Raw genomic sequence first — 26,684 nt, 5'->3', positions numbered from 1 at the left:
CGTGCACCACCATGCCCAGCTAATTTTTGTATTTCTAGTAGAGACGGGGTTTCACCATGTTGGTCAGGCTGGTCTCAAACTCCTGACCTCGTGAGCTGCCTGCCTCGGTCTCCCAAAGTGCTGGGACTACAGGTGTGAGCCACCGCGCCCAGCCTAAGCTAACATTTTTAATTGTCGCTGCAAAATTAGGGCAGCCTTATCAATAGTTTAAGCTTCTTTAATGCTCTAACTCTAGAATGCTGAATAATCAGACCACACAGCAGAGAATGTAAAACGGCAAACAATCATTTAAACCTATTTAAAAACTAGATAGTCAAGATCTTTTTCAACATCTTCCTATGGCACTTAATGGGAAAATGACCTTGTCATTGCTACATAAGTACAAACTGCTCTATAAATGTAAGCTTCTAGAAATGCTAATTAATAAGGTCAATGACAGAGGTAATGTGATCCCTTATTTCTCTGCATGGAGACAGCTGAAAATAAATGTGCAAAAGGATTTTTCCAATTAGATTTTTTTTCTGCTTAGTTTCTAATGCAAAGTCCATTGATATTTGTTGCTATTTGTCTGTTTACTATAGCTAAAAGGGAACATTACAGGTTTGACTGGTTGATTGAATTCATTTGCTGGTAATTTTTGAAGATAATATTAATAGTAGTGGTGTTACAGTGTCATGACTGAGCACCTATAATTCACCAGGCCCGTATGGGTTGTGTGGTATGTGTATGTGTGTGCCTGTGTGTGTGTGCCTACGTGTGTGTGTATGCCTATGTGTGTGTGTGCTCATACACATTCACAGGTGCATTTCCTCTCAAGTGACCAGGGCTGAACCTCTGCTTGTATTTTATTAGATGGGTGAAGCGCCAGGCCTGTGACTGAGTGAGTCAGATAGAACAATGATTTACCTTTATAGCTACAACATATTGACAGAGAAATTTGAAATAGCACTAATATATTAGTCCAGCATGATGGGTAGACATACAATAATTTAACCTTGAATGTAATTTATTCATATGAATAAGGCTTCAGGGCACAGTGAATAAAAGGCTCAATACATGGATTCAAATCTCCTTCCTACTAATCAATTGTGTCTACTCTTTTAAGGAAGTTATATCATTTCCTAATATTTATTTTCCCAATCTGTTAAATGAAAGTAATAACATCTACTGTTCCGTGTTTGCAAGAAGTACAAATAAGATAATATTAAATGCTTTTAGCACATTTTCTGACATACAATGAGTACATAATTGCTATTTATTTTTATTACTGTTGATACATATGTAAGGTCTTAATACCTTAGAACAACATCCAAATGTCCCTCAAAATTTTTACGCTCTCTTTCATCATATTTCACCCAACACTGGTACTGTATCATCTACCTCTTTCTTTAATAGACTATTAATACTATAATTGCTTTACATTTTCAGAACAGTTGCAGAGATAGTACAGAGTTCCTGGATACCCATCCTCCAGTTTCCCCATTGTTAACATCTTATATTATTATATACTTTGTCACAAATAGAAACTAAGACTCATATACTACCGCTAACTAAACCCACTTTATTTGGGGTGCACTACTTTTTCTTGTTGGTGTTCTTATTGTTGTTTTCTTGTGTACCCTTTCTGTTCCAGGGTTCCATTCAGAATCCTACATTATATTTAGACATCATGTCTTTTAAACTTCCTCTGGTCTATGAGAGTTTCTTAGACTTTTTTTTTTTTTTTTTGATTACCCCAACAGTTCTGAGGGGTGGTGGCTGGATATCTGATAGAATTTTCCTCATTTGGATCTGCCTGATGTTTTTCTCATGGTTAGACTGGTGTTATGTATGGGCTTGGAGTACTAAACCATGGAGGTAAAGTGCCATCCCCACTACATCATATCAAGGGCATTTAATAATAGTAATAACATGACTTGTCACTGTTGATGTGATGTTTGTCAAATTTCTCCACTGGAAAGTTCCTCTTTCTCTCTCTTTCCATATAGTACCCTTGAAGCAAATCATTCAGTGGAACCCACCCTAAAGAGGAAGAAGTTAAGTTCAAGATTTAGGAAATATTGATTCAAGACTTTGACTTTCTTGTCTCACTTGCCAGATGGCCTTGGATAAATCTGTTTCCTTTTTGAAATTGATTTTTCTCATCCATGAATGAAGCTATAAATATTCAGCCGTCTGCTGTAAAATATCACAGAGGATAAAATATAGATTCTTTGGTCCCTAAGAGTGTCATGTAAATATAAAATGATATTATTTATTACTACTAACATCAATCACATCCACCTCCAAGGTTTAAAGTGATGAAAAAATGAGAGATGATATGAAAGTGCCTTTTTAAAGTTTTTAAGTTCATTTAAGCGGGTAACCTCATTAGAATTTCATGTCAGTGCTTGCAGCTTTTTGGTTTCTGTTTTCCAGGTTGGTTTCCATTTTAGGTGTGCTGAATAACACTGTAACCATAGTCACTAGACACAAGTGCCTTTTTAAATTAAAATTAAATAAAATCAATTCAGTTCCTCAGTCACACTAAACAAGGTATGGCCACAAGTGGCCAGTGGCTACTTTTTCAGCAACATTGATAAAGTATTTCCATCATTACAGGGAGTTTGATTGGACAATGCTGCCATTTGAGGAATAGCCTCCTCTCCTCTTATCTCTGAATTCTTTTGTCCCACCTTCTATCATGTATCTGATTCTTTGTGTGACTCTCTGCTCCCTTCTTCAGAAGGTTTACAGGGCTTCCTGTAAGCAAGTCCTTAGATGTATCCCTTTGTAAAAGGTCATACCCTATCAAACAGCAGCAGCAAGTATAATACTTACTGTCAGCAGTTCCATGAATTATTAATATATTTTCTTCTTTCAAGCCATGAACATTATGTAGCACACTGGCTGCCTATAAAGGAAAATACAAATATCTGTATCTATAGATCTAAATAAGCAATTTAACTAATTTTTTAGAACAAAAATACTCCTCTTTCTTTGTTATTTTCAAATTAGTTACCTGGTAAGTGCTTTCTTCCTTAGATGGCATCCCAAGGTATCTTTCAGAGAAAGCTGAGGCTGTGACCCAAGAAAACAGACATTCGAGAAGAAACTAAAAACTATTTGACTAGCATATTTCATTAATTTCTTCATTTTACATTTAATTGTCATGCTTTAGTAAAATCAGCTGAATCAAGGAGGAGATAAACAGCTGAAAACAGGCTCTAATAACATATGATAAATGAGTTCAATTGAGCTATTCTAAATTGGGCTTTCGTTTTCTACAAATCAATACATTATATTAGGTCAGTCTATAGAAAGTACTCACCATACAATTTCAAGTCTGTGATAGGTGCAACCACGGATCCACATTTAAAAAGCTTTTCATCTGATTTTAAGATCATTGATGCAATATAGCCACCATAACCCTGGGGGGGAAAAATATATATATATATATATCACACACACACACACACACACACACACAAATTTATATATAACAACTATGCCTGTTTGCTACTGTACATCATATCAGAATGTCTCAGGTTTGGGAAAAAAAAGCCAAAATCATTTTGTACAATTAAGATTTTTGAACATTTGTTTAAATTGTTATATAACAGCTGTTTTAATAAGCCTTAAGTAAAATATAAAATTAATTCCATCACCAAATGTCAAATATTGCTCCATGATTTCATACTATACATCTGGAAATTGCCCCAAATAATTTGAGGTTAGGGAAATAAAGCACTTATTAAATCACATGTAATTTTCCACTAATTTAATAAAATACTGAAATAATGATGATTATGTAGAATTAAAAAATAATGAAATTTTGAAAATATCTCACCAAAAAATTTAGATTGTTTTAATTTCTTATAGAGTTCAGAACATGTCACCCCAAAATAAGGCTGCACTCAGACTATTTCACCCTAAATATGCCTCTCTGGCTTAGGATTATTTGGAGCTAGATATTTTGAGAAACTGCAGACACAGGAAGAATACTAGAAACAGGGCTGGAAGTTTCCCTTGTGTAAGATAAATTTATGTCTATAAAGGAAATGTATAGATGTTTTCAAGGGTCTCTCTCTCTCTTTCTCTCCCTCTCTTTCTGCACCAGGAAGAGAAGAATAACTACATAACCGAAGACTCAATCAATGGAGAAGAAATCGACTTCACTATGCGTAACAAACTTTGCTTGTGTTTTGCTTTTCCTGGTCATCTTTCTTAACAAAACCTTTCCTACATCCTTATGCCTTTGTTTCAGAGAATGGTAGTGTTTGCATCTGAGGTATAAGACAATTCTTTGAGATCTACTCTAGAGATCTGCCCATTTTTCTTGTTTCTATCCCATGTACAAAGGAGGTATTTATGTTATTAAGCTTCTGTTTGTTTTTCTCTTGCTTTTTTTTTTTTTTTAGACGTAGTCTCGCTCTGTCGCCCAGGCTGGAGTGCAGTGGCGCGATCTCGGCTCACTTCAAGCTCCGCCCCCTGGGCTCACTTCAAGCTCCGCCCCCTGGGCTCACTTCAAGCTCCGCCCCCTGGGTTCACTTCAAGCTCCGCCCCCTGGGTTCACTTCAAGCTCCGCCTCCCAGGTTCTTGCCATTCTCCTGCCTCAGCCTCCCGAGCAGCTGGGACTACAGGCGCCGCCACCAGCCTGGCTAATTTTTTTTGTATTTTTAGTAGAGACGGGTTTCACCGTTTTAGCCAGGATGGTCTCGATCTCCTGACCTCGTGATCTACCCGCCTCTGCTTCCCGAAGTGCTGGGATTACAGGCGTGAGCCACCGCGCCCGGCTTGTTTTTCTCCTGTTAATCTGCCTTTTGTTACAGGGAACCTTGGCTAAAAACTCATGAAGAGTAAAGGAGAAAATTGTCTTCTCTATATTCCACACAACTAAGTTTTGGAAAGCAATGGGATATAATGAATAATGTTCCCAGATAGATGAGTTAAATTATTGTTTAAGTTTAATTTTGAATACCCTCTTGAAATGTTTTTTAATAAACCAAGATGTCCACTTTTCTTTTGTAGACCAAGATCTGACTAGAAAAGTTCCAGAGGAGATTTTAATAATTACAGTAATGCTGAAAAAAGAAAATGACCTACTGAGCTATCTGTTTTAGAAATTAATTTTCAGCCCTACTCTCAGTAATGTTCTTTATGCTACTGGAAATCAGGACATCTTGGGAGGTATTAAAAAATATTAACATTCAGGCCTCAATCTCAGAAATTCTGATGCAGTTTGTTCATGATGAAGTCTACTTTTGAAAGATTTTCAGAAGACTCAAGTGTGGTCCAGGTTATAGTTTTATTGCCATTGTCACTAAACTCTTGAAGTAAGAAATAAAGAATTTCATTTATGTGTATTTGGAGCATCATTTAAAAGTTGGTACATAAAAGTTCAAAATGCAGTCATTCATTACTGAATGGACTGAGATAGCATATATTGTTCTGGTCCTGGAATATTTAGATAGTACTCAGAAGCTTGGGCAAAGCTTTAACAATTAGTAACTGAAGGAAAGAAAATTATCCTATATAGATATAAGCTACTTCAAAGTGCCTTTGCTCATTCTCATTGAGAGAGACAGTCTTAGGCCAGCAAAATCTGGAAGTAGCCCATTTTAAATTTTCCCTTAGGTAGGTAAATGTATTAACCTACCTAAGAAAGAAAAATAAAAAGGTGAGGTAAGCTATGCAAAGCAAGAAAGTAAATAGCTAAAGGCTGAATATCCCTTATCTGAAATGCTTGGAGTCAGAAGTTTCCGATTTTTGGATTCTTTTAAAATTTCGGGATATTTACCTACACATAATGTGTTATCTCAGGGATGAAAACTTAAGTCTAAACATGAAATTCATATATGTTTTAATATACCTTATACGCACAGCCTGACAGTAATTGTATAGAATATTTTTAGTAATTTTGTTCATGAAACAGTTTTAATGGCATTTTTGACTGTGACCCATCACATAGGGTCAGGTGTAGAATTTTCCATGCGTGGCATTATGTCGGTGCTCAAAACATTTTGGATTTGGAGCATTTCAAATTTCAAATTTTCAGATTAGGTACGTTGAACCTGTATCATAAAGCCAAAGTGGAAACGGCTCTTGAAAGTGTTGTCCCTAGAGGGAGCATTTCCAGTATATTGTTCCTAGTTCTCTGTCATAAAGATGGGCGAAGGGTGTTGCAGCCAAGAGATTTCTCTTCTCATAGTGAGGAATGCATCACACATCTTAGTTGATGCATTCAACTCTTCTGGTTCTATTAACAATACCATGATGGCCAAGCAAACTTTCAGCTGATTATGATGTTTGTTTATATAACCTGAAAACATTGATAGAATAATGAATATTCCAGTCCATAAAAGCTTATGTTACATTTAAATAATATATATAAGATGACATTATATGTTTTTGTTGGTTTGTTTTATTTTATTTATCTCAGTTTCACATGTCTCTCATAGCCTGATTATCTCTAGGAATCAGGAATAGTGCCTTCCAAAGGAGGGGTAGATCCCACAACAATGCTTCTTAACTTCTAACTTAATTCAAATCACTTGAGAGTGTTGTCAGCATACAGATTCAAATTCAGTAGATCTGGGGTGGGACCTAAGATTGTGCAATTTTAATAAACTCTCAGGGGACCTCTATGCTGCTGACCTACATTACATACAGCAAGTTATTACTGCATAATTGTATAATAAAGGTGCCTACCGGAAACATCTTCTTAGTCCCAGCCAATGTTCCCTAGATGAGTGAAGCTTTAAAAAAAAAAAAAGTGCCAGTGCTCTCCCCGACCCACATTCAATCACAATCTGTGGAGAATGGGCACCTGCTGGATCTCCCCATGTGATTCTTCAGTAAAACCAGGAATGTAAATTATTGCTGCTATACAAGGTGTTATATTTTACCATTTTTGTAAATATGAAAATTTGGCATTTAATGAAGCCAAATATTTTCTAAGTCTTTATGATAATAAAAGCTGTTGAATAAAATTCTATTTATAGCATTTAAAATTGAACCACAAATGCTTCTTTAATTGATTTTTAAACAAAAATCGACACTGGCAAAAATTAGAAAAATTTTATCTATTTTAGACATGGTCTCACTCTGTCACCCAGGCTGAAGTACATGGCACAATCTCTGCTCATTGCAACCGCTGCCTCCCAGGCTTAAGCAAACCTCCCACTTCAGCCTCCTGAGTAGCTGGGACCACAGGTGCGTGCCACCATGCCCAGCTAATTTTTGTATTTATTTGTACAGATAGGTTTTGCCATGGTTGCCCAGGCTGGTCTTGAACTCCTGGGCTCAAGTGATCCACTCGCCTTGGCCTCCCAAAGAACTGGGATTACAGGTGTGCCCCACCAGCCCCAGCTGAAAATAAATTAAATTTTAATGGCTCGCCTTCCTCTCACCTGTTTTATATGTATTTACAGAATGCAATAGTATATCACAAAAGAGTTTTTGGAAAATTTACTTCAGAGGAGGGCAAAAATAAGATATAAGTTCTAGGTAGATATAAGAATGCTTTCAACTTTCAAAACAATGCATATCATCAGGTAGATTAAAAAATGGGAATCACCATATCGTCTGTAGTAAATTAGAGGCTACTTTTGATTTAATAAAGATCAAAAACTTCCATCATCAGTGTAGGCTGCTCTGTTTTCATTGTGCATTTTATTGGTCTTCCCGTGATCAGATTTTGCTATTCATTAAAATTGTTTTGTCATTCCCATTTGCCAAGCATTTTAGCATTACTTACAAAAGTTTAACAAGTTTATGTTATTTTTAAATTTAATTTAGTAAGCCTAAAATATAGGAATGTTTCCTTAGAATTTTCCTTCTTAAAAGAAATATACTCATGATGTAGGAAACTAAATTCAATAGATAGAAGGACTTGGAGAAGCAGAGGTGCGGTCTGCAATGCCATTTACTCAAAATTTATGTTTGCAGTGGCCCCAGGTTTTCAGATCATCTTTAAATGACTTTATGAATATAGTAAAAGGGATACACTGACAGACTGGGATTTTAAAAGAGGTTATTTGGGCCGGACATGGTGGCTCAAGCCTGTAATCCCAGCACTTTGGGAGGCCGAGGCCAGCGGATCACAAGGTAAGGAGTTGGAGACCAGCCTGGCCAGCATGGTGAAACCCCATCTCTACTAAAAATACAAAAATTAGTCAGGTGTGGTGGCTAATCCCAGCTACTCAGGAGGCTGAGGCAGGAGAATTGCTTGAACCCAGGAGGCAGAGGTTGCAGTGAGCTGAAATCGTGCCACTGCGCTCCAGCCTGGGCGACTGAGTAAGACTCCGTCTCAAAAGAAAGAAAGAAAGAAAGAAGTGATTTGTGCGAATTTAAACTCGTGTAATTCTTTCTGAACCATTTCACTTGTGGTACACAATGAATTAATTTGAAATAAAGAATTTTATAAATACAAGATAAATTTTATTACACTCTATTATTTTGCATTAAAACTATTAATTCGCTTAACATAATCACTCACATTTTATCACAATACTTACAATCCTGCCTTGAAGCAGAATCTTAATCCTGCCTCAAGGAGGCAGGATCTTAATTCTACAGATAATGTATACTGAAGCTTTAAACCTTAGAAGTGACTCAAGCTGGTCTCAAACACTGAGAGGTCCTCCCTCAATTGAAAAGATACAAAACTTTACATAACAAATAATTACCTCCCTAAGTAAAGTTTTAAGAAGCTTTCATATTCATTTACATTTTTAAGTTTGTTTTATTTTCCCCAGATATCCATAGTTCTTATCTCCTTACATTGCCTTCTCTTAGTTCAAACATGATCTCCTAGTGATACCTTTCCTTACCTCCAATCTAAATTGGCCACATTCGCTCTAATCCTGGCATCCTTATTTATTTCTCTTCTTTACTTTTTGGAATCAAACTCTCACCATCTGACATTTTATGTATTTCACCAATTATGTTTAGTTTACATGTTTTCCATATAGCTCTCCTTACTGAACTAAATTCAATAAAGAAAGACTTTTCTTCTATTCTTTGACCACCGTATTTCCAACACTTCAAAAAAAGTGCTGGGCACATAGTGTACATAGTGTACATTCAATAATGTTTGTTGGATGAATTAATCTTTTTTTGGCCTGGTAATCACAGTGATATCTGTTCTAAAAAAAAATGTTTATAAGACAACTAAACTTAATTTCAGTTCCTGTGATAATTTTTTTTTTTTTTTTTTTTTTTTTTTTTGAGACAGAATTTCGCTCTTGTTGCCCAGGCTGGAGTGCAGTGGTGGGAATTGGGCTCACTGCAAAAAAAATGGTCCGATCTCGGCTCACCACAATCTCCGCCTCCTGGGTTCAAGCGATTCTCCTGCCTCAGCCTCCCAGGTAGCTGGGATTACAGGCATGTGCCACCATGCCCGGCTAGTTTTGTATTTTTAGTAGAGACAGGGGTTTCTCCATGTTGGTCAGGATGGTCTCGAACTCCCAACCTCAGGCGATCCGCCCACCTCGGCCTCCCAAAGTGCTGGGATTACAGGTGTGAGCCACCAAACCCAGCCTAAGTGCTTGTATTTGAAAGAAAGAATGAAAAATTAATAAGCTAGACATTCAACTTAATAATTGATGAAAAAAATGGATATAAAAAGTAGAAGAAAAATAATAATGGCAAGAAGGTAAACTAGCAAAGTAAAATCAAAGATAAATAGAGAACAACCAGCCAGAAAATACAGTTCACTGAACAAAAAAAAGAGGGATGGAGGAGAGACAAAAAGGGAGAGCAAGAGCAATAAAGGAAGAACATGAGTGCAAATGAGAGCAAGAGAGTGCCCTAGCAAAAGCAAGAAGGCACTAGTAAGTCATAATAGAAATCAAAATGGGATATTACTGCCACAAGTGAAATGATTAAGCATATAATAAGAGGATATTATATATTGCTGTTTGTATATATTCTTGAAAAGTTATATGAAGTGAAAAAATATTCTTTTCAAAGTACTAAAGGTGACCTCAGAAGAAATTAAACAAAATCTTAATAGTCTTCTATTGGTTACATAAATTTAAAAACTAATTAAATGTTTAATCCCACACAGAAAGCAATAGCTCCAAATTTCTTTATAGTCTAGTTCCAATTTTAAACAAATTTTTCCAGGGAATCAGTATAGCAAGAACATTGTTTTCCAACCCGTTTTATGAGGTTAGCATAACCTAATTTGAATCTGAAATCAGTGCATTTCAAGAAAAAAGAATCGCAAGGTCTACGGAATCTTAGGATAAACAGTGTATTTTACATGGTGAGAAAGTCAACTTTTAATTTATAACTCAGTCACAGATAAGCATATTTGTTTGACCTGGAATATTTTTTCCATTTAAGATGAAGTCATTCATATTTTTACTTGTTTGTATCCTATGTCACTCTTTTAGTTTTCCAGAGTCATTTGCTCTGAGGCACATCAAGTATACAATGACGATTTGGGGAAAAAGAATTTGAACTTCTAAATGTGAAGCCTAGAGTGTTATTTTTCCATGGTTTATATGCTGAGCTTCTAATTTCTCAGTGGCAATGAAGATCCTCTATCGTCTCTGCCCAGTCTCCCTCTCATTCTTATTGCCTATCATTCTTCTAATAACAGTCAACTACTTCATTTCATGTTCTCCACACATGCTCCCCTCACTGACACTGTGCATTTGCATGAGACTCTTTTCCTTCCCCTCTACCTGCTGATCACCACTCAGCTCATGTTGCCCTTTTCCATGAGGCATTTTACAACCCTTTGAATCTTCTCTAAATTTCCATGAATGTTTGTAAAAGCTTATTTGGTCCTTTATGCTTATTTATGTGTACAGTAAGCAGAGCATTGAAATACATAGGCCCTAAGCCATTTGTAAATTATTACATGTATCAGGACTTTTAAGGAGTAAAATGTTCCCTGCTGCACGTACTTTTTTGTATGTGGTAAAACATATAACATAAAATTTACTCTATTAACTACTTTTAAACACACAGTTTCGTAGTGTCAGGTATATATTTGTTTCTGTGAAACAGATTTCCAGAACCTTTTCATCTTGCAAATATGAAACTAGACAAAAATTCCAAGAACCCTAATAAGAAACTGATGGGATCATAAAATGGCTAATCACTAAATGAGAGCACCTTGCTCTCATTTGCACTCACATTCTTCCTTTACTGCTCTTGCTCTCCCTTTTTGTCTCCCCTCCATCCCTCTCTTTTTTTTCAATGAACTGTATTTTCTGGCTCGGTTGTTCTCTATTTATCTTTGTTTTTTACTTTACTAGTTTACATTCTTGCCATTATTATATATCCATTAAAAACCAGCTTCCCTTTTTCCTCTCCCCTCAAATCCTGGCAACCGCCATTTCACTCTTTTTTTCCATGAACTCAACCACTCTAGATACCTCATGTAATAAGTAGAATTATACAGTATTTGTCCTTCTGTGACTGGCTATCTTCACCTAGCACAATGTCCCTAAGGCTTAACAGTGCTGCAGTCTGAGACAGGATTTCATTTCACTTTTTAATATATCTAGGGTTTCCATTTCTTTGGGATGATCACTTTCTCAGATGTTTTCCTTTTAAAAAAAACAAAACACGAAAAACTAATCTTTACTACTAGGGGTGCACTTTCAGTTATTTACTTCTTTGTGTTATGTTGGAGGAGCAATGCTCACAAAATATTTTTACTTATCTGTTGAATATTGCTGACAACAAGCGTAGAATACTGCAAAGGCATGGTACACTGCAGATGTTTGAAGTGGAGAGAGGATGGTCGTGATTTGCACTGATTTGTATTTTACTCATTTGTTAAGTGGTTTTCTATACACCCACCTGTCAGTGTGTACCACTAAAATTTATGCCCCAATTAAACTTACCAGTTATTTTATGTCATGGATCTCTAGGTTACTTATGAATAGTAGAAAATATCATATGTTTAAATCCATGAACACCAAGAATTTGCTTTATTTGTAAACTAAAATAGTTCAAGGTCCCCCTTTTCCTTTCATCTTTTTATTTTATTTTATTTTGAGACGGAGTCTCACTCCGTCGCCCAGGCTGGAGTGCAGTGGCTCGATCTCGGCTCACTTCACTTCAAGCTCCGCCTCCCGGGTTCACGCCATTCTCCTGCCTCAGCCTCCCCAGTAGCTGGGACTACAGGCGCCTGCCACTACGCCCAGCTAATTTTTAGCAGTTTTAGTAGAGATGGGGTTTCACCGTGTTAGCCAGGATGGCCTCTATCTCCTGACCTCATGATCCTCCCGCCTCAGCCTCCCAAAGTGCTGGGATTACAGGCGTGAGCCACCGCGCCCGGCCTTTTTACCTTTATAATACATTGTCCACTGATGTGTTAAAAACAAGCTCAATAGGCTGGGCACGGTGGCTCACACCTGTAATCCCAGCACTTTGGAAGGCCAAGGCAGGTGGATCACGAGGTCAAGAGATCGAGACCATCTGGCCAACATGGTGAAACCCCGTCTCTACTAAAAATACAATAATTAGCTGGGCGTGGTGGCACGTGCTTGTAGTCCCCAGCTACTCAGGAGGCTGATGCAGGAGAATCGCTTGAACCTGGGAGGGGGAGGTTGCAGTGAGCCCAGATTGCGCCACTGCACTCCAGCCTGGCAACAGAGTGAGATCTGTCTCAAAAAAAAAAAAACAAAACAAAACAAAAAACAAAAATAAAAAGCAAACTAATAAATATCTATATGAGGTCTATTTTCCCACTGTCAAAATAATGTTGAACCTGACATAACAGTTACTGCAATAAGTAAATATTGTGCAGAGAGCACAGATGACGTAATTATGCATACTGGTCATTTCCTAGTTTCTAAGCCTGTGTCTGTTTTCCTAAGATTGTGATACTTGCTAGTTTTTTTTCTGTGGAGACTATTCTGCTTCAAGAGATTTATTTGACCAGCGTCCATGTGTTATTTAGGTATAGGTTTAAATATAACCTCATCAGAGAGTCCTAAATTGACCACTCAATCTAATGACACTGGCCGTGCTTCTGCAGTTGGCTTTTATGTATCAGTTTTTCTTTGTTTTCTTTATGAGGCTTATTACTATATGAAACTGTGCTTTTCATTTACCTCTTTACTGTTTCCCCTCTCTGGAACACAAGCTTCATGAAAACAAAGCCCCATTTTGTCCTGTTGTTGTTCTACTTCTGACACCAGGTGCCAACTAACTGTCCAATAAATAGTTACTGAATTAATAAATGACTGACTGTATATAATACTAATTATGCTATTATTTTTTAAAGGATAATACAGAGAAATCATAATATAATGAAGCATGTAATTACATATGTATACATACAAACACTACATATATGTATGTATATATACATATATTATATATATACATTTCAGACTCTGGAGTCCACTTCCTCTGCCATCAAATCTTGCTACAGTGAGGTTTTACATGTTAATAAGTACGGAATCCCAGTCAATATGGAACTTATCTGTAACCAACTGGCCTCCTGTGAATGTGTAACAGGATATTACATAACATAGATATGCATAAAAAGATAGATTCAGCATTTCTACTATTTACCTTTCCAAAAATGCTTAATCTTTTGGAGTCAATGTAAGGCAGTTTCAGCAAAAATCTGCAATGAAAACGAAAAACAATAGTTATATCTTTGTGAGTTAAATGCAAATATAAATATATAGTTGGCATGCATACATACAAAACAATAGCTAATGACTAGAAATGCTTTACTAACTGTAGCTCTATTCATGTATAAGCATCATATACTCCAAAATCTTGCTACTCAAAGTGATGGCCTAGTAGTTTGGTATCACCTGAAAGCTTGTTATAAATGCAGAAGCCTGGGCCCCATTCCAGGCCTACTGAGTCAACATCTACATTTGAACAATAACATATCTGGTTTCTTTGTGCTATTATAAAGAACCCACTAACTTTCTTAGGTCACACATTCATGCCAGTGTGATAATGGTATCTGTGAAACTTCAAGAATTGTGATTAACTGAGGATACAACAGACATTGTGGATTACTGTAAACAAATAATATAGTGGTATAATTAAAATGTATCCCAACTTTCATAAATCCAAAGTAAATTTTAATTCCAGAGGGGAAATATGAGAATTCTTTTATTATAGCGCTAAGGGTGACAGGTACTTGAAAAAAAAAATGAAATAGGCTTTATGATTAACTTACAAAATTGCTCAATCACTAAAATAGAAGCCTTGAGTCAGGGTTAGTTATATTATATGTCATATACCTAGACTCTGTCATTATAGAAAACAGAGAAGAAAAATGTGCATCCACTTACTTCACAGCTGTTATTTGGTCCTTTACTTCTACTGAGCCTAATCGTCGATGAATCTCCTGCAAAATTTTCAGACCCTGGAAACCACTTCCTCTGCCATCAAATCTTGCTACAATGACATTATCCATGTCAATGAGTACGGAATCCCAGTCAATATGGAACTTATCTGTAACCAACTGGCCTCCTGGTTCTTCATCCCTGCAAATACCAACATATTGGACCAAAACAAGAGCAATTGAAAATCTGGTAGAAATTTTACCTTTCATACTCACAAGTTAAGTAATGGGAAAGAACTGTGCTGGCTATTAAAATTTCTGTTAATTCTTGATAATAAACCTGAAGGTAAAATTACAATTTTCCTTTGTAAATTTGTATTTTCCTTTGTAAAACTGTAATTGAAAAGTTCCCTGAATGAAATGAAAGTATGGCTTAACATTGCAGTAGAAATTAGTTTAGCTCATTTCTCAATGGGGAAAAATGAAGAAAATGGATGATACTTTCTCAAAGGCATTTCTAAAGAATGACTGTCAAGTTGGTAGACAAGTCTATCTTTATTGGATTTCTTCCATAGTGTTTTAGAAATGTCTTGCAAATGGCTTCCAAGAGCTGAAGGGCAGAACCAATTATGAAAAGTTGATAATAATTTAACAGGAAATGTACAACCATACATAATGTTAAACGTAAAAAGAAAAACTGCATTAGTATTTCCTGAATTGTTTTGTTTGTTTGTTTTTGTGGTGGAATTCTCACTGGAGAAAATTTAAACAAGCAGTGAGAAAAATTCTTTTTTTATCACTAAAGTTGACAGCAGAAAGAAGCATAGATACATATGTTTGAAAAATTTGAAAGCTAGAAGGAAAGAAAGGCACACAAATAATAAAGCATGAATGTTCTTTCCAGAGGGAAAAGAAGGTACAATTTTAAAATGTCAGCTTAAAATATTTATTAGTTAATTTTCTAGAATACAGAAAAAGTAAAAAATCAGACTCTGAAACAATCACATAGAGTATCTAGGTCCATACCTAGATATAGTTCCAACAGGAAGTTGTGCATATGATAGATTTGAAGACCATTTAAACATCCAACCCTGAAAGGATCTCCATTGTTAGTTGGGCAACCTGTGAGAAATTCCCAGCCTACTCACTCTTCAAGGTAAAAACACCAAACTCTCCTGCCTTCCTCTTTATGTAAATGTTTTTCTAGAAGCTCCAATACACAAATCATCTCCAATAACAAGCTTTTAGGTTATCAGATTTACTACAGCAAATAACCTTTCAGCAACAAATTAAACTGAGCAGATACAGGGGTTGTGCGGAATCCAGTAAGTTACATAAAGAAGTAAGTAGAGAAACAGACAAAACACAGAGCAACTAAAATTATTAAAAGCTGTTAGGGGCTGAATTATGTTCTCCAAAATTTATATGTTGAATCCCTAACACCCAGTTGCTTAGATTGTGACTATATTTGGAGATAGGCCGTTTAAAAAGGTAACCAAGTTAAAATGAAACCACAAAGGTGGGCCCTAATTCAATCTGAGTGGTGCCCATTAAAGAAGAGGAAATTTGGACACACAAAAGACCCTAGAGGTGCGCAGTTACAGTGGGACTACCATATGAAGAGGCGCAAAGAGGGTGATCGTCTGCAACCCAAGGAGAACCCTCAGAAATAACCAATCCTGCTGGCACATTGATCTTTGACTTCTAGCCTTCAGAGCTGGGAGAAAATTAATTTCCATTGTTTAAGATATCCAGTCAGTGATATTTAGTTATGGTGGTCCCAGCAAACTAATATGAATGCCTTCTGTGGTCTAAGCACTTAAGATCCATTATGTCATGTACTCCATATTTCCAAAGTTTAGTAAATCTTTTTGGGAGTAAGTTTTCTATTATGTGGATTATGAGATGTATTATAAATAAAGAAACACCGTAAATAAACTGTGCCATAGAAATTAATGAATCACAACTCTCCTCCATTCTTTCCTAAATCACTCATTTAATGTGATCTTCAGTGATTCAAATCGAAATATGCCTTGTCTTTCCACAGTGTTTGCCACCTAGATATTTTTTCTTTTCTTTTCTATTTTCTTTTTAAATGTATTTTAATTTGTGCAACCTTGGCTCTTGATGAGATCATTTGAAATTTATTACTACCCATATCCCCATGCTGTAACCTGGAAGTCTCATGTCTTCATTCAGAAGTAAGCCTGGAATTGCTGTTTTTTGTTTGTTTGTTTGTTTGTTTGTTTGTTTCAGTTGCCCAGTTGATCCTGATACAGCTTGTTTAACATTTGAGAACTAGCACGAATCATGCCTAGCATAATTTCTAGTATGCATAGGACACAGACAATGCTTGTTGAAGTAGACCTTCTTCAGGGAAAATAGATGAAGTTTAAAATGGAAAGGCCTTAAAAAGACTTGAGTTTACATAAAGACACTGCATTTTGAAGCTTGTGGATTTATTGCAAATATTTTGATTCACAGAGAACAGGTACCAAAGATTAACTTCACCTTTGAATACTAAGCTGAGTAAAAATACCAAGGTTGAATCTCAACTTTACTACCAACATAGGCAAAAATAACTGAAACACTAGGACTCAGTCTGTGTCTATAATGATGGCAAATACTACCATGTTTTCCTCAAAGACATTTTGTAAGCATTAATGGCATAAGGCATTTGAGAATACTTTATGAAGTATAATGAACAAAACCATGATTAGATTTATAGGACAATACCAACTGTTTTTTATTCTTTTACTTGAAGATAATTTTGCTTATGTTGAGCATATTTCTTTGAGTTACACTTAAAAATGGAGAACTATATAATTTCGGCTAGTTGTACAGTAATTAAATGCACAATATCTATGGATAAAGCATAATTGCTATGTAATATGAGCTATTATGTCAGAGGTAATCCCATTTTCTAGATGGACCAATGAAATCTAAAGCCTTACAAGGATATAAAAAAAGTGCAATCGACAGACCCTTGGAGTGATCACCAGAGTGTCCTTAACTTTTAAGGCAGGATTGTTCACCTTTATAAACTCTGGCAGCAGTGCTAAGGCAACATAAGATGTTTTGTTTATTTAAAAGATATAACTTTCCAATCTACGTATGACACATTGCCTTGTTCACAGCCATTTCAGAAGTTCCCAGCTAAGTTATGTTTAGTTAAAATGTAAATAAGTCAGACATTTTTATGGCAGGCAAGTAAATTATTTTAAGATAGAGTTTAAAATAAGGCACAGTTTTCAAACTCACAATTAGTAAATGGCAACAGGTTTTTTAAAACAAATCCTTCAATCCTTTACTCATTATTGCTACACTCATAGAAGAAAACTACAATTTCACTCTTTTGCTCTCTTCTCTTAATTGCCATTTTAAACTTTAACCTAGTCTTTCCAAGGTTTAAATGTTAGATCACGAAGTGGTATCAATTCATTATGAACCAAAGATTTTGAACCCATTTCTGTGATCTAATTGGGTGTTGTTTCTTTTTCTTTGGTGCACAATATAGGCATATCTATTTCAACATACACTTAAAAGAACATGGATTATGATGCTAATCATCGGCATTATAAGGAACAAACCAGGCATGTGCAGGAAAATGAGGGACATTACTTGTTCACAAAGTGTTGAGCAGAAAATACTAGACTTATAAATAAAGCTAAGCAAAGAGTACTTATTCAGTAAAATAGGAATAGTAAAACATTTGGTGCTAGGGATAACCACACAGAATGTACTAAAGACAAATCATCTATCTTATAATAAATGGGTACCACGACTCATGTGTGTATTGGCTGTGCAAGATTGCTGAGCTCCAATTGATATAGTTATTTTTGTTTCTTTCTGAGTGTCTCCCTCGTTTTCCTTCTACACAATTTTGCTTTTTTATCTCTGTCTCAGAAATCTTTGGGGATTCACAGTAAGAAGGGTGTTTCAAGGTTGAGAGTGGGGACATACAACTTTGTTGAAATTTGTGGTGAAAAGAACAATTCCATCTGTTTTAAGCAGTGAAAAGGTCATAGCAATACGAAACTTGTCTATTTCCTAACACAAGCAGCAGAATCAAATTAAGACTGCAAACTTTTCTTAGAAGTTAAGGTCTTTGAGGGCAGAATCCTCATCTCTTTCAATACCTTCAACACTGAATGTGTCTGTATGGATGAGTTCACAATATAATAAAATATAGAAAAAATGGAATAAAACAAACAATACTCAATAGATTTTTTAAATGACAGAACAAGTCACCTCTTTATGACATAACAAAACATCATTGATCCCAAAACTGGATTAAAGTATAGAGATTTGTTCAAACTACATGTTTGATCGGGTTCACAAAGTGTTTCAATTAAATTCTAAAAAGAGGGTTGAATTTATATTCAGAAGACTAAGGTTTTAGTCCTTGATTTCATTATCAATCTGCTGAGGTACCTTGAGCAATTAATTGTTCTTTTTATTTTTATTTATTGTTTTCATTGTTAAGTAATATTTGGTGGTAAATAGTTAAGATCACAAATTATCAGGGCAGTACATTTTTTTTTTCTTTTCGAGATGGAGTCTCGCTCTGTCGCCCAGACTGGAGTGCAGTGGTGCCATCTCGGCTCACTGCAAGCTCCACCTCCCGGGTTCAGCAATTCTCCTGCCTCAGCCTCCCGAGTAGCTGGGACTACAGGCTCCCGCCACCACGCCTGGCTAATTTTTTGTATTTTTAGTAGAGACGAGGTTTCACCATGTTAGCCAGGATGGTCTCGATCTCCTGACCTCGTGATCCGCCTGCCTCAGCCTCCCAAAGTGCTGGGATTACAGGCGTGAGACACCGCACGCCATTAAAACTACATTTTTGAAAGCTCTTATCCTTATCAGTAAAGCTTTAGTTACAATAAATGTAAGGAAGAATATTATTCTAACGAGAGGACTTCTGATGACCAGTTGAAAGCATGGCAGAATTTGTCAGCTGCTTATCTGTGTCCACTGGGGCAGTGGAAAGAGGGGACATAGAGAGAACTGCTTTATAGTCATCTCAGTTCATCGCTCTTTCTAGGCCTACAACAGGTTCGCTCAGTTGCACGAGTACCTGTTTGAAAGCTAGAATCCTTGAGAACCAAGGGTTGCAATTTAATTGTAGGTATTATGAATTTAAAAAGAATGTGAAAGGAGGAGTAAAGAACAGAATAAAAATCAAGGTAAGAAAAAGGAAACAATATGCAAAGAACAATATTACCTTATATTCTGAAGCATAATCAACTATCTATGCTTCCATTTTATTCTTCATGACAATTCATTTCAGGTAGAATATGAGATTAACATAGGATAGCAGCTTTAAACAATATTTGCCTTGGTTTAATTAAAAATTTACTTTATAGAGATTTATAATCCATGATGATTTAGTTGCAGCATACGTGTATCTAAAGTATAATGAAGTTTGCCCTCTTTCAAGCAGTATGTACACATAGATCCACATATTGGCTAACGGCCTCTTGGGCCAATTCCTTCTATTTATCTCTTTATTATTTTTAAATTTCTTCTCATAGATGGATTTTCCTACATGAAGAATGGCTGAATGAATTTTCTCATACACTGTATTTACTTCATCATGTAAGGAATTACATTATTTTTTTCCTACCAGAGAACTGTTTCTTGTCCACATTCCCATCTTCTTCCATTAGGGATATTGTTAAGATAATCTTCAAATTCCTCACCCTAGTTTATTTACAGTGTAGCTTTTGGTTGAATTCCTTTTTTTATAAGTCATAACCAGGAAAGCAGTTGATTCGATCAAGGTTGTTCATGCCGCTACCAAGACCCTATCTCCTAGTTCTAAGATTTTTCTTTCTGGTGGTGATTATGATGAAGGCTACCTGATAATGTATAAAAAATTCTGTTCGTAAATTAAATTCTCAAATTGTACTAACCTCCAAATCACTTGTACTCATCTATTTTTATTCTCAGACTTTGTCCATTGTCAAACCTTCAGAAAAGTTGCCTGCATTCATGACCTAGACTTTATAAAGAAGTAAGCATGTCACTGTGAAAAGGTACAGGTGATATGGGGATCAAATCAAACTGAGTTGAGCCCAGGTGCAGTGGCTTTAGACACTTATGCCTAAGTTTGCTTTTAATTTGGTATAGAGGGTGATAATAGCATCTACCCAGTAGAGTTATGGCAGGGATGAAATGAGATTCTATATGTAGCTTCGTAAAGTGCCTGGTCCTTGGTATAGGTGTTCAATATTACTAACCTAGTTCTGGACAACACTTTGGGACTTGACCTTACACCTTCCATTCCTCTTGTAGAAGCTGAGCCACCCAAATCTGGCTATTTCTATGCAACTCGGCATCAATAATTCCTGCACCTTTATTCAAGAACATAGTTTCTCAGGGAAGGTGGTTTTATGTCATCAAAGTATTCTTGACCTCTAGTCTATTTGCACAAATACACATAATTTAAAAATCTCTTTATTATTCTAGTAGTTTTTATGTCACATAACTAAATCTTCGCTGGCTTGAATTATAGTTATACAGCCATACAAATGGAAAAGAAACATTGTGCCTTTCACACACGTATATGCTGCTCAGCGTGTACCTCTTGAACAAGTGTCTGTCACTTTTGCAACTTTATTATCCATATGTTAAAGGTATCTTACGAGCTTCTTCATAGTTAGATTAGTAACAGTGATTGCTTTTAAATTGCTAAAATCCAGAGTGCCTCTGAACTCAGTTATAGTTTGATTTTAAAGAAAAAATTCTTAAGACTTTTCACTTATTCATATGTGGGTCTGTTCAGTACATTTTAGCATCATTAACATTGTTATCTGTGACTTCAGATAAACCTGAAAAATGCATTTAATGTTTTTCCTCAATCAGAATTTTTCGTGTTTTTAAAGAATTAAAAAAAAAAACATATATTTGATGTTTTAATGTTTTTTTTTTTTTCTTGATCTCCAAGTTTGGGTATTTTGCATTAATAAAATTGAATCTTTTTTTGGATCTCTCCCCTAGCCTTCCTCCTACTTGTCCCTTTTTTCTCTCTTCTATTTTTAATGAAATAGTTTTCCTCATGTCATGATCAACTATTATCGGCCAAAGGCACTCTTCCTTGTCTTGAAGGGAATTTGATACTATTTTGCTCTTTATCTTGAATGAAAGCCAGAGATTGTCTCCTTAGCCTGATGCAAAAACTGCATAATGACCATCATGAGAGTAATGAAGAAAAAACACAGTCCAGTTGTTTAACTGAAGTTACGCGTACTGTAGTACAAATCCAAAAACTGAAAGCCTTATTGTTACACAAGTTGAAACACTGAATAGCATAGATATTAATGAGCCAGCTCTAAAACTCAAAAATGGACTGTTAGCATTATCCACACACAATTAACCTCAGGATAAACATCTTAAGACAGCACATGAAAATATAAGAATACAACCAATAGAAAAGGACCTCAGGGACATCTCCTAGCCAGAAATTGTTCAATAAAATAGAAGGAATGTACAATCTCCTAATGATCTTTGCTGTCAAAGTCTTACTACATTAATTCTTATCCTTTGGCCAATTTTCATTTGAGATAATTTCTAACAGTGTGGGTGAGTAAGTAGAAAGGTAAGAGGCTTTGATGATCTTTTCTTTCAGTTGCTGGGAAGAGCTATATCATCACAGAGCTAGGATAGCATTTGATCTATTCTCTTGCACTTAGAAAGGGTCATACCTAAATTATTCATGGTTAAAAGAAAGCTTAGCACATTTTATAAACACACCAAAGACAGGAGAATTTATCTCAGTTTTCACGTTCACATAACTGCAATGTGACTCTCCTATGCAGCAGGTCCACTTTGGATATGATCATGGAAAATATTCTACATGCTTGCTTCAGGAACTGGGGGTGGGGGGGCAATTTAGATAAAAAATAGAACAAAGTGTGTGTATCTTTAAAAAAGAAGCAGGTGACAATCTCCACAACAAACTTAAATTTCTGTATTTTTTCAAGGAGAGGGCAATTCAGCATAGGAATGTAGTGAGTACCTACTGAGGCTGACAATACATAGGCTACATATCGAAGGATACATATCTGTGCAATGGATTGATAATACAGGAATGGATGCTAATTATTACTAACTTTCAACCTGTATTTCGTCCTTGGTAGGGCATCATGACACCTTCAGTAATATATGGTGGTGATACAATACTGGTTTTCTAAATATATAATCCTTTACCTGCATTCTAAAAATCCATTTATCAACTGGAAAGTGTGGTTATATAAACGTAGGGAATTTTACACCTTAGCTGAGTTTTTGCATCAGTTAAATAGGAATAATAATGATTATAGTACTAAGTATAAGCAGGCATTAGCAGAACCATCTTGCAACTTAGTAAACCGACATATAGCGGTAAAGAAATTGTAAACCATAGATAGACAAATAACACCAGTTTTTTGAGAGAACACAATTATAAAAGTTGACCTCAACAAAATATTCACTTATACCTTTGGCATATAAGCAATTATATCCTCAATGCAAAAGGAAATTGGAATTCTTAGCCAGAATAAGATTATAAATTTAAGGTGTTAAAAAATCTCTTTTATGTATTAAGTTCTAATCATGGGTCTTTTTCTGAATTTACACCACATATTTTAAATTCCTTTATCCCTAGAATTTTTTCTTAGGGAAAAGTAATAAAAGCTTGTATGGCACATTGTTGCTGAGTTTGCACTTCTTAGTAGTTGTCCAACATGAGGCATATTGCTCATCAGTTCTGTCCCTAAAGGGTTCTCACCTGCAAAAATGGGGATTAGAATATCTGCCCTGCTGTAATCATAATGCTGTGAGAGTACAAGCTCTTATAAAAGCATAGGAAGTGCCGGGTGCGGTGGCTCACACCTGTAATCCCAGCACTTTGGGAGGCCAATGCAGGCGGACCACCTGAGGTCAGGAGTTTGAGACCAGTCTGGCCAACGTGGCAAAACCCCATCTCCACTAAAAGTACAAAAATTAGCCAGGTGTGGTGACGGGCACCTGTAATCCTATCTACTCGGGAGGCTGAAGCAGGAGAATAGCTTGAACCCAGGAGGCAGAGGTTGCAGTGAGCCAAGATTGCACCACTGCACTCCAGCCTGGGCGACAGGAGTGAGAATGCATCTCAAAAAAAAAAAAAAAAAAAATGGGAGCCAAGATGGCCGAATAGGAACAGCTCCAGTCTACAGCTCCCTGCCTGAGCCACGCAGAAGACGGGTGATTTCTGCATTTCCACCTGAGGTACTGGGTTCATCTCACTAGGAAGTGCCAGACAGTGGGTGCAGGACAGTGGGTACAGCACACCGTGTGTGAGCCAAAGCAGGGCGAGGCATCGCCTCACCCGGGAAGTGCAAGGGGTCAGGGAATTCCCTTTCCTAGTTAAAGAAAGGGGTGACAGATGGCACCTGGAAAATCGGGTCACTCCCACCCTAATACTTTGCTTTTCCAACAGGCTTCACAAATGGTGCACCAGGAGATTATATCCTGCACCTGGCTCGGAGGGTCCTACGCCCACGAAGCCTCGCTCATTGCTAGCACAGCAGTCTGAGATCAAACTGCAAGGTGGCAGTGAGGCTGGGGGAGGGGCGCCCGCCATTGCTCAGGCTTGAGTAGATAAACAAAGCAGCCCAGAAGCTCCAACTGGGTGGAGCCCACCACAGCTCAAGGAGGCCTACCTGCCTCTGTAGGCTCCACCTCTGGGGGCAGGGCGCAGACAAACAAAAGACAGCAATAACCTCGGCAGACTTAAATGTCCCTGTCTGACAGCTTTGAAGAGAGTAGTGGTTCTCCCAGCATGCAGCTGGAGATCTGAGAACAGTCAGACTGCCTCCTCAAGTGGCTCCCTGACCCCCGAGTAGCCTAACTGGGAGGCACTCCCCAGTAGGGGCAGACTGACACCTCACATAGCCGGGTACTCCTGTGAGACAAAACTTCCAGAGGAACAATCAGGCAGCAGCATTTGCGGTTCACCAGTATCCACTGTTCTGCAGCCACCACTGCTGATACCCAGGCAAACAGGGTCTGGAGTGGACCTCCAGTAAACTCCGACAGACCTGCAGCTGAGGGTCCTGTCTGTTAGAAGGAAAACTAACAAACAGAAAGGACATCCACACCAAAAATCCATCTGTACATCACCATCATCAAAGAACAAAGGTAGATAAAACCACAAAGATGGGGAAAAAACAGAGCAGAAAAACCAGAAACTCTAAAAACCAGAGCGCCTCTCCTCCTCCAAAGGAATGCAGTTCCTCACCAGCAACGGAACGAAGCTGCATGGAGAATGACTTTGACGAGTTGAGAGAGGAAGGGTTCAGAAGATCAAACCACTCCGAGCTAAAGGAGGAAGTTCGAACCAGTGGCAAAGAAGTTAAAAACTTTGAAAAAATATTAGATGAATGGATAACTAGAATAACCAGTGCAGAGAAGACCTTAAAGCACCTGATGGAGCTGAAAACCAAGGCACGAGAACTACGTGATGAATGCACAAGCCTCAGTAACTGATGCGATCAACTGGAAGAAAGGGTATCAGCGATGGAAGACGAAATGAATGAAATGAAGCATGAAGAGAAGTTTAGAGAAAAAAGAATAAAAAGAAATGAACAAAGCCTCCAAGAAATATGGGACTATGTGAAAAGACCAAATCTAGGTCTGATTGGTGTACCTGAAAGTGACGGGGAGAATGGAACCAAGTTGGAAAACACTCTGCAGGATATTATCCAGGAGAACTTCCCCAATCTAGCAAGGCAGGCCAACATTCAAATACAGGAAATACAGAGAACGCCACAAAGATACTGCTCGAGAAGAGCAACTCCAAGACACATAATTGTCAGATTCACCAAAGTTGAAATGAAGGAAAAAATGTTAAGCGCAGCCAGAGAGAAAGGTCGGGTTACCCACAAAGGGAAGCCCATCAGACTAACAGTGGATCTCTCGGCAGAAACTCTAGAAGCCAGAAGAGAGTGGGGGCCAATATTTAACATTCTTAAAGAAAAGCATTTTCAACCCAGAATTTCATATCCAGCCAAACTGAGCTTCATAAGTGAAGGAGAAAAAAACACTGTACAGACAAGCAAATGCTGGGAGATTTTGTCACCACCAGGCCTGCCCTAAAAGAGCTCCTGAAGGAAGCACTAAACATGGAAAGGAACAACCGGTACCAGCCACTGCAAAAACATGCCAAATTGTAAAGACCAGGAAGACTAAGAAGAAACTGCATCAACTAATGAGCAAAATAACCAGCTAACATCATAATGACAGGATCAAATTCACACATAACAATACTAACCTTAAATGTCAATGGGCTAAATGCTCCAATTAAAAGGCACAGACTGGCAAATTGGATAAAGAGTCAAGAACCATCAGTGTGCTGTATTCAGAAAACCCATCTCACGTGCAGAGACACACATAGGCTCAAAATAAAGGGATGGAGGAAGATCTACCAAGAAAATGGAAAACAAAAAAAGACAGGGGTTGCAGTCCTAGTCTCTGATAAAACAGACTTTAAACCAACAAAGATCAAAAGAGACAAAGAAGGAAATTACATAATAGTAAAGGGATCAATTCAACAAGAAGAACTAACTATCCTAAATATATATACACCCAATACAGGAGCACCCAGATTCATAAAGCAAGTCCTTAGTGACCTACAAAGAGACTTAGAATCCCACACAATAATAATGGGACATTTTAACAGCCCACTATCAACATTAGACAGATCAATGAGACAGAAAGTTAACAAGGATATCCAGAAATTGAACTCAGCTCTGCACCAAGCAGACCTAATAGACATCTACAGAACGCTCCATCCCAAATCAACAGAATATACATTCTTTTCAGCACCACACCACACCTATTCCAAAATTGACCACATAGTTGGAAGTAAAGCACTCTTCAGCAAATGTAACAGAACAAAAATTATAACAAACTATCTCTCAGACCACAGTGCAATCAAACTAGAACTCAGGATTAAGAAACTCACTCAAAACCGCTCAACTACATGGAAACTGAACAACCTGCTCCTGAATGACTACTTGGTTCATAATGAAATGAAGGCAGAAATAAAGATGTTCTTTGAAACCAATGAGAACAAAGACACAACATACCAGAATCTCTGGGACACATTCAAAGCAGTGTGTAGAGGGAAATTTATAGCACTAAATGCCCACAAAAGAAAGCAGGAAAGATCTAAAATTGACACCCTAACATCCCAATTAAAAGAACCAGAGAAGCAAGAGCAAACACATTCAAAAGCTAGCAGAAGGCAAGAAATAACTAAGATCAGAGCAGAACTGAAAGAAATAGAGACACAAAAAACCCTTCAAAAAATTAATGAATCCAGAAGCTGGTTTTTTGAAAAGATCAACAAAATTGATAGACCGCTAGCAAGACTAATGAAGAAAAGAGAGAAGAA

General features: G+C 37.0%; 1 protein-coding gene across 5 annotated transcripts in view; it reads right to left on the bottom strand.

Moving 5' to 3' along the window:
- The window catches only part of DPP10 (dipeptidyl peptidase like 10), a 1,405,070-nt gene that overhangs the window by 6,686 nt on the left and 1,371,700 nt on the right, over positions 1 to 26,684 (bottom strand). For all 5 annotated transcript variants that reach the window (XM_063790352.1, XM_515752.7, XM_003309203.5 and 2 more), the window contains 5 exons: positions 14,274 to 14,468; positions 13,531 to 13,585; positions 3,311 to 3,410; positions 3,002 to 3,060; positions 2,821 to 2,893 (listed from right to left, as the gene is read on the bottom strand). In XM_063790352.1, the coding sequence (XP_063646422.1) occupies positions 2,821 to 2,893; positions 3,002 to 3,060; positions 3,311 to 3,410; positions 13,531 to 13,585; positions 14,274 to 14,468 (482 nt within the window). The remainder of the gene's footprint in view (positions 1 to 2,820; positions 2,894 to 3,001; positions 3,061 to 3,310; positions 3,411 to 13,530; positions 13,586 to 14,273; positions 14,469 to 26,684) is intronic.

The sequence above is a fragment of the Pan troglodytes genome, chromosome 13 (genome assembly GCF_028858775.2).
Source record: "Pan troglodytes isolate AG18354 chromosome 13, NHGRI_mPanTro3-v2.0_pri, whole genome shotgun sequence".
In the NCBI taxonomy this organism is placed as follows: Eukaryota; Metazoa; Chordata; class Mammalia; order Primates; family Hominidae; genus Pan; species Pan troglodytes.
Note: the sequence above shows the minus strand (reverse complement) of the source record. Positions and strands in the feature narration are given on the sequence as shown.